Source organism: Lolium perenne, chromosome 7, assembly GCF_019359855.2.
Source record: "Lolium perenne isolate Kyuss_39 chromosome 7, Kyuss_2.0, whole genome shotgun sequence".
In the NCBI taxonomy this organism is placed as follows: Eukaryota; Viridiplantae; Streptophyta; class Magnoliopsida; order Poales; family Poaceae; genus Lolium; species Lolium perenne.
In genome coordinates this window covers 186,080,549-186,088,295 of record NC_067250.2, presented here as the reverse complement: position 1 = coordinate 186,088,295, position 7,747 = coordinate 186,080,549, and the positions used below count along the sequence as shown (strand labels likewise).

The window sequence follows — 7,747 nt, the reverse complement described above, 5'->3', positions numbered from 1 at the left end:
ATATGTCTATAGTGGGGCATGGGCAGCCCGGCTCGGAAATCCTGGACCGGGCCAGGCCAGGCTCGGGCCTGAATCTTGAGCCTGAATGTCGGGCCGGACTGGGCTCGGACCTGATAAATACGCGATTTAGGGAAGAGTCGGGCGAGGCCGCTCGTGCGGGGCGGAGTTATACATGTTTCAGGCCCGGCTCGGGCATGATTTCTTGGCCTGACGGTCCGGCTCGGGCCTACGTTTTCAGCCCTCGAGATTTTTTTTTGCCTAGCCCGACTTTTGCCCAGTTATAAATTTAACCGATGAGGAATGGACATGTTACTGGTTGGCAGCCCACGTTGAAGGGCAGAAGAAGCAATACCATAAGAGCAAGTACAATAAATACTAGTCATCTGGCTATAAGAATTAAAATAATATATTGTTATCTAGTTGGAGGAGAGAGAGGAGGAGAGAAGATGAGAGAGCTCTTATGCAAGAGCCAGCTCTAGTACATGCTAGATACATCCAAATTTGTACTCCTAGGCACTTTGTGAGAGTGGATGGTAGGCCATGCACTGATAAAGTAGTACTCTCTCCGTCTATAAATAGATGTCTTGGATTTTTTAAAATTTGGATGTATCTATACACTAAATAGTGTCTAGATACATCCAAATTTTAACATATCTAAGACATCTATTTATAGAGAGAGGCAGTACAATTTTATAGCTCACTATTGTATATGTCAGTTCTAGAATGGCTACAGATAACATGGCACTTGGCTTATAGCCAACAGTTGAATCCACTATTAAACTTGCTCGGAGAGGGAGAGGTTTGGGACACAGCAGCGGCAATCTATCTCAACAACGTGTCTCCTGACGAGTAACATTACCTATTCAATGTGCTCGTGTTTGGAAGTGAAAATCCAAGGAATCACCATCAATTGGTAACCATTGGAGACGGGCTGGGGAATTTTTTTGGGAGGGCTAACGCTGTCTGCGAACATAGTTGCCGAAATGCTAGCAGGAATTTGGATGTTCAGTTTTGGCTTCACATACTCAGAAGGTACAAGAAAGTGGTAGACACTAGACAGTAACCTCTTTGCATCTGGCTCGCATCCGAGAGTTCTTCATGAGAAAGATCGTGCGGCCAACATAACCATGTTCTCACCATCATCGTCTTCCAGGCTGCATATGATGCCTCCGCGTAGTAACGGAGCCGACAACATCTGTACATGGATGTCCAATGTGACTTTTGGGAACCTGGTGGCAGGTTCTAGTGCTGTTATGGCTCAGGAGGAGTATGAGATTATGGCGTGGGAATCACGGATACCCCCTTTACCAAGTTTGGTGCAACATGTGTTGAGGAGAAGGTTTCAATGCACAGCTTTAGCTGATGAAAAAAGTTCTCGAGAATTAGATAGTTACGAATTTAAATTTTATCGTTATGTTAATTATCATCCCAAAAAACCTGTTGTTCAGGTGTACATTCTTCTGTAAAACAAGTATGCCAATAATTAACTTCTGTTTGTTCTCATCTTTGACCATTCAAAGGTCGGTATAAAAAATGAAATTTCTACAAGATTTTAAATCCAAATTCGATTCACACAACAAAAGCGATTCAAACGTGATGCAGATAGCGCTTTTTGACTAAAATTTACAGGATGAATTGTCTTTTTGGTTTGACCGCATGCAGATCATCTATAGTCTAATCTGATCAGAGATATGGAGTGTGTGCCCGGGTGCATAGCTTGGGACTTGGGACATGGGAGGGCAATCCTGGTATGTCTGAGTCAGGACACTCACAAGCTTGCTACTAAGTGAAACAAGCACCATATTTCAGGGGAACATCTTTCCTTAAAGAGTGGCATAGATATCAGCTGATACCTGGGCTAGCTACAAGAGCTGGTTTTAATAAAACCAAATCAGGATCTCATCCCTTAAAATTAGAACAAGAGAATCTTTGATCAGATACACCAATCAGCTAGAAGACACGCGTATCCCTGAAACATTCAGACTTCCCTGAATTGTGGGAAGCTAACCACACTTCCCGAACTATGTATATATATGTGCAAACAGATTAGCACCTCTTCTTTGGAGGTTTTCTTGATTTCAACCAGAACTTGCAATGAGAAATTCCATGGTTTCTGCCTCTGTTCTCCTTTCCTTGCTCCTCGTAGCGGCAAGAGCTCATGGTAACTATTCTTATTCCTTCGTGGTTATCAAATGCTCATGGTATCCAGCTATATTTCATACTATTGATTCCCTTCTCATTCGGTGTTGCATGCTGAACTGGCAAATTATTGATTCTTTTAGAATACTATATATGCTGAATTGGAGTTTACCTTCCTGTGTTCAGGACTTAGGCTCGACATGCAGCTGCGTGAGACACTGAGCAGGGATCTCATTAAGCCGCGAGCATCCCCTAGCCGTATGATGAGCACGCCCAGTGCATCCAATGTAGGGCATGATAGTCCAGATGGAAAGGAGCAGCTGGTGGGTGCTTCTACTGCTGCTGCTCACGGTGTGGTAGACGACGGAGAGGTGAAGAAGAGGAAGAAGACGAGCTCTCACGGGGTGCTGGGGCCGAGGTTTAGTGAAGATTACTCTGGGCCCAGCGGTCATTCACCCAATCACCACCGAACAACACCATGCGGTCCGTGCTAGCAACATTTAGGGGATTTTCCTTTTTAAATATTTGCACGCTACGGAGACCGAATCTCGGCATAGGTAGCAGAAAAAAAAAAAGCTTATTTATGTTGTTGCAGCATGGGCACCAACGTTTTTCTGAACGAAGAATATCTTTAATTTTTTTTAAACCAAGAGTATCTTTAATTTAATTAGTATGGAGATGAGATTCACTAGTTAGCAAGCCAATCTTTACAGTTGGCTAGTTAAACTGCTTTCTTTTTATATGAAGGAATAACTCTCTCCATGGAAGAATGAGCTGAGTTGAGCAGACTACCAAATTTGTATTATCTCATTCGTTGTGTGTGTGTTTTAAGCTTAGCCGACAGTTTTGCAGCAAACACTCAGCCGTTTGCGAAAGAAGATGCTTCGGCAGGAGTAGGTAGAATATAAATTAAATAGGCGAGGCGGAAACAAAAAATACTTGCGGCCGGAGGAGCAGCGACCAAGCTTGGTTGTTCATTGAAAAAAACTTGGTTGTTGCAAAGTTGTAACGTGCCCACCTGTTTGGACTTGGCAGAATAATAACCAAACTTTCTTTCCAGTTTTCTTGATTCGCGGATGCCCAGTAGTTTCTGACAAATTCCAGTCACCAAAAATTACACATATTTGGCCTGAAGTTACAATATCGACAGTGTGCGATGTTAGCAATACCTAACCGCGATTTCAGTAAGATTACAGTATTGAAGAAGAACTTCAACACAAGCATGCATCTGCTACACCCTCCGATCCATAAACTTATTATGGATCGGAGGGAGTAATTGATTGCAGAACAGGTGGATTGGAAGAACTTGCCGGCACAATCTTTGCTAAATTTGGATTTCTATGGTGTGGTACTATTTACATCCTCACAGATTTTTAGTACACAAGAACCGCAGGTATATACTAGCACCAAGCAACCAATTGTACCACTGAAATGGTGGTAATTCCAGGTGATCTGTATCCGTCACAATTCTCCTGGTTGTGTAGATTTACAATGTATCAACAGGGAACTTCTCGATCAAATCGAACAATTCATCGCTGATACCGAAACCGAGCATCCTGGCCATGTCAGCCGTCTTCAGCCGGGGCTTGACAAGGTTCTGTTGCTTTAGCCATGAGTAGACAATGAACACTTTGTTCATTCCAAACAGCTCCAGCGCCTCCGGGTTGAAGACCACGCCGTGACGTGCACTCATCTGCAGTAATTCACGAAGTTCATCAACTTAGACAGCTTCACATAAATAACATAAGTTTTTCTTGGTAAAAAAAAAGCACATGTGTTGATTTCAGAAAATTCAGTTTCTCTGGTTACCTGGTGAGGGGCCAGCATTGCAGCATACCTAGCGAGCTCACCGGCTCTCCAGTCAAGCACCACCGGGAACCAAGGATAAGACGCATCAAGCCTCACAAACCATAGCCTAATGTCAGGGAACTCTGACAGCTCCCGGGTGTCGTACGGGTCCTCTCTCTCATAGATTATAGTGAACCCAACCGTTCGATCCAACAGCTTTTTTGATTGAGCTGAAGAATGCGCGCAAGGTTCTTGTCAATTACAGCATGAATGTTTTCAGTAGAAAATGCAGCGACATGATGTTCAATGTATGACAGAGCACCTGTCGTTAAGGAATTCAGGTCACCGAGTGCTTCTTTAACAGGCGATAGGTCGAGTGATCGGATGATGTCCTTATTGATAACAATCTCAATCCGCCCTTCTGTCGGTGGTGGAGGAGGCTCAATTTGTGGCACATCTGCGCAAACCATGCATAAAATTATGTTGATTGCAAGCAAATGAAATGAATTCACTAAAAAAAGCAGTAGTAAGAATGCCACAAACTATTGTGTGTAGAGTGTAGACTTTACAATCGGACAGAAAGATAACAACAGTTGAAGCTTTTACCCTTCAACAAGGAGCTCCTATGTACTAGTTTTCTTTTGTTCACACGACCAGGTCCCCTCTGAGATTTTTTTTTCTTACCGGTACACAAAACATTGCACACGACCCCCGATAACAGGGCAGGGTTCCATTTAAACCATAACGGAAAAAAAACACAACAAGTTCTGGGAGCCTAAAGCTAGAATTTCTGAAAGCCCCTGACACCGCTACTGCTAACTCCTATGTACTAGCAGAAGAAAGTTTCGCATACACGATCCAACCAGTATGGAATTAAGCGCACATTTCAAAAGCACGATTCCATACATTCAACATCGCGAGTCAATTTGTGGATGAGTGGCAAACTTCGAAACCTTAATTGATACAGGTTTGGTAGTTTACACAGCACATCAATTGTTGATATGGTAGTTTACACAGCACATGATTTGAGTCAATTTGTTGATATTTTACCATTTTTGCACATCATTTGAATCAATTTGTTGATGTTTTAACTATCTTTGCATTGCACATCATCTGTAGAACTTGATGCCAGAAAATCTTGCCGCAATTTTGTACAAACAAAATACTGACTCCCAAAAGTTCCGGTGAACTGTTTGGATTGTTATTGTGTTAGTTGGGCCTGAAGTCCTGAACGAAATGTCGCCGCTAGTGTTGGTAGGAGAACTCAACTCACCGTCTTGGTCGGAGAGGGAGAGGTCGAAGTTGCCGGAGGGGTTGAACGCGACGCGGAGGGCGAAGTCGTACGCCCTCGCCGGCGTCGAGAGAGCCTGGAGCTGGATGCCCGGCGTCTTGAGACGGGAGCAGCAGCGGAAGGCGGCAGCAGGATGGGGCGACGAGCTGCTGCTGCTGGCGCTGGCGCTGCTAAGGCGCCTTGGAGTAGGGCGGTGCGGAGCGACAGGAAGGTGGTGGTGGATGGTGGTCGCGGCGCCCATGGTGCCGAGCGGCCGCTGGCGTCGTGGAGGTCGCTAGGGAAGGAGCGGCAACGGCCTCCGGCGAGCGCCCTCCGTGCGTCTATTTTATCCGTTTGTCTTTTTTTTTTCTTTGCCTTTTTGTTTTCGTGGGAGCGGCACAAAACCAGCCCAACAGAAATGGGTGCCGACCGTTCGGCCTTCCACCGTGTTAGCAAACGGATGGCCAAGCCCATTAGAGGAATATTCCATTAACACCTAGTGGAGCAGGCTTTGGAAACTGAACAAAGTGAAGGTGTCAACTGTCAAAGCCTCAGGTTTAATACTGCTGTGCATGTTGCGTGGATTGTGGCAGGCGTGTCTTCCAGTCCAAGATCGCTGCTCCTTGTGTTGTTGTGGAGCTAACCCGTGAGGATTGAAACTCTTGTGAGTTAGCTTGCAAGATTTTGACCTTCCTGGCTGTAATCCTTATTAGGCAATTTATCTGCCTTCTACTGTTTTTCTTCTAGTTCCTCCGATTCATATTAGTTTCTACTAAAATAGATATATTTATAATTAAAATATATCTAGATATATCTATATTAATATTAAGTAATATAAATTAGAAGGGGTACTAACATGAATTTGCAGAGCTTCCTTCCTCGTTCGTTAAAAAAATCATATAATATCTCAGAGACGGTAAGCAAGACCTAAGACTTTTCTGTTGGCAGAGCTCCTGCCCCATACAACAAGAACACACACATCATTTAGCTAGTTGTATTTTCTTGAAAGAAATACCGTAGGAAAACTTCTACAGTGATTTTTTAAATAATAAGAACTGAATTCACATCCTTGGGACTTAAACCCATGTAACTAGGTTGTACATCCACTTTCCTAAACAAATGAGTTGGGCTCACTTCTTTTAGCTAGTTGTATACTTGTATGCATGATATAATTTTAGCTTTCTTTAACAAAAACAACATATATAACTCACATAAAAATAGCCCTAAAATTTTGACCCTTAACAAAACAACATTGTAATGCATAGATAAAACCTATTCCTTAGCTGTTCAATGTACCAAGCATGGCATTTATCTTTTTTATACTTCTAGTTGCTCGCCATAAGTAATCTTCTCGAACATGCAAGATTCCTCCAAGGAAATATTTGGTCTTCCATGATTTAGATCCAGTTAACATCATCTATGATTCAACACATAAGTTATCACTGCCATGATAAGGTTGCATGCTAGCGCGTCATGGTGGAATACCTCTGCTCGTGCTTAAGTGTGTGTATGTAGTTCCCAGTCAAGCTAACTCTATAGCTGCTTGAGAAATACTACCAAGACAGAAGGAATGATGCATTTGCACTTGTTTGCTGCACGGTTTTTTTCTTGTCGATACCACTAGCGATAGAAGAGTAGACACACAAAACAACATAGGGCTTTGTGGGTGGGAGAATACTGGAGAAATTTTTCGATAAGGGGCGCTTTATTACTCAAAAAAGTTTTAAGCATTACATCCAGTCTCTGCATAATCAGGATGCACATAGCCGTTCAGAAGTCTAGGATCCATCGATATGCAATACAAAAAAAGGATAAAAGCCAACTACTATGACGCTCTGTTGGCTTCAATCCTCCGACTATGCAGCCACCCATGTTGGGAAATAAACTCCGTGACCGTGTTCTCCAATCGTGTAGAAACCTACATAAAGAGGTCGCAATTCTCCAAACGCTAAAGTGGCGACCATAAACGGAGCAAAGCCGTGCACCGGTAGATGACCTGAAAATGGCTTATCAATAAGTTTATGTCCCGGTTTGAATACCATGTGGTGCATAGCCTTATGAGTGCATGGCATAGTGGGACGCCAATTTATCTTTGTTTAAGTAGGCTGGATAGTTACGGAAATGCGCTTTTGAACTTAGGAGCATATGCCACCCTATCTAGAAAAACATTTTAAAATGTTAAAAAATCTGAACAATAATTTAGCATGTATATGTCAATATTATATATGCGCATGCCAAGTTACACGAAAAACTGATATTTTTGCGTCTTATGTAGAAAAGATAAAGAAATGTATCGTAAAAAGCTTTTTTTGAGCACCATTTTTTGTTTTTTTTTTTGCACACGACACAAAAAGTATCGGTTCACCATTTGTGATTGGGCTAGTGTATGTCAAAATTGTGATTGAGCTACTATTTGTCCTATGTGTGAGATGTCACACTTTTTAATTCGACTTTCGTTTAGCATTCTACTGATAAACATTGGGTGTTGTACCATGTTTTGTAATATGGGTTGAGTTGAAAACTTCCAATCGAAAAGAAAAAAGAAACCAT

General features: G+C 42.7%; 1 protein-coding gene across 1 annotated transcript; it reads right to left on the bottom strand.

The window, feature by feature from the left end:
- Window positions 1-3,445: 3,445 nt before the first annotated feature.
- On the bottom strand, window positions 3,446-5,552 carry LOC127314700 (protein CHLORORESPIRATORY REDUCTION 6, chloroplastic). The gene is made up of 4 exons (XM_051345219.2): window positions 5,201-5,552; window positions 4,250-4,384; window positions 3,949-4,157; window positions 3,446-3,832 (listed from the first exon to the last, which is right to left on the bottom strand). The coding sequence occupies exons 1-4, from the start codon at window positions 5,457-5,459 to the stop codon at window positions 3,626-3,628; spliced, it is 810 nt and encodes a 269-aa protein (XP_051201179.1). The 5' UTR covers window positions 5,460-5,552; the 3' UTR covers window positions 3,446-3,625.
- Window positions 5,553-7,747: the final 2,195 nt, after the last annotated feature.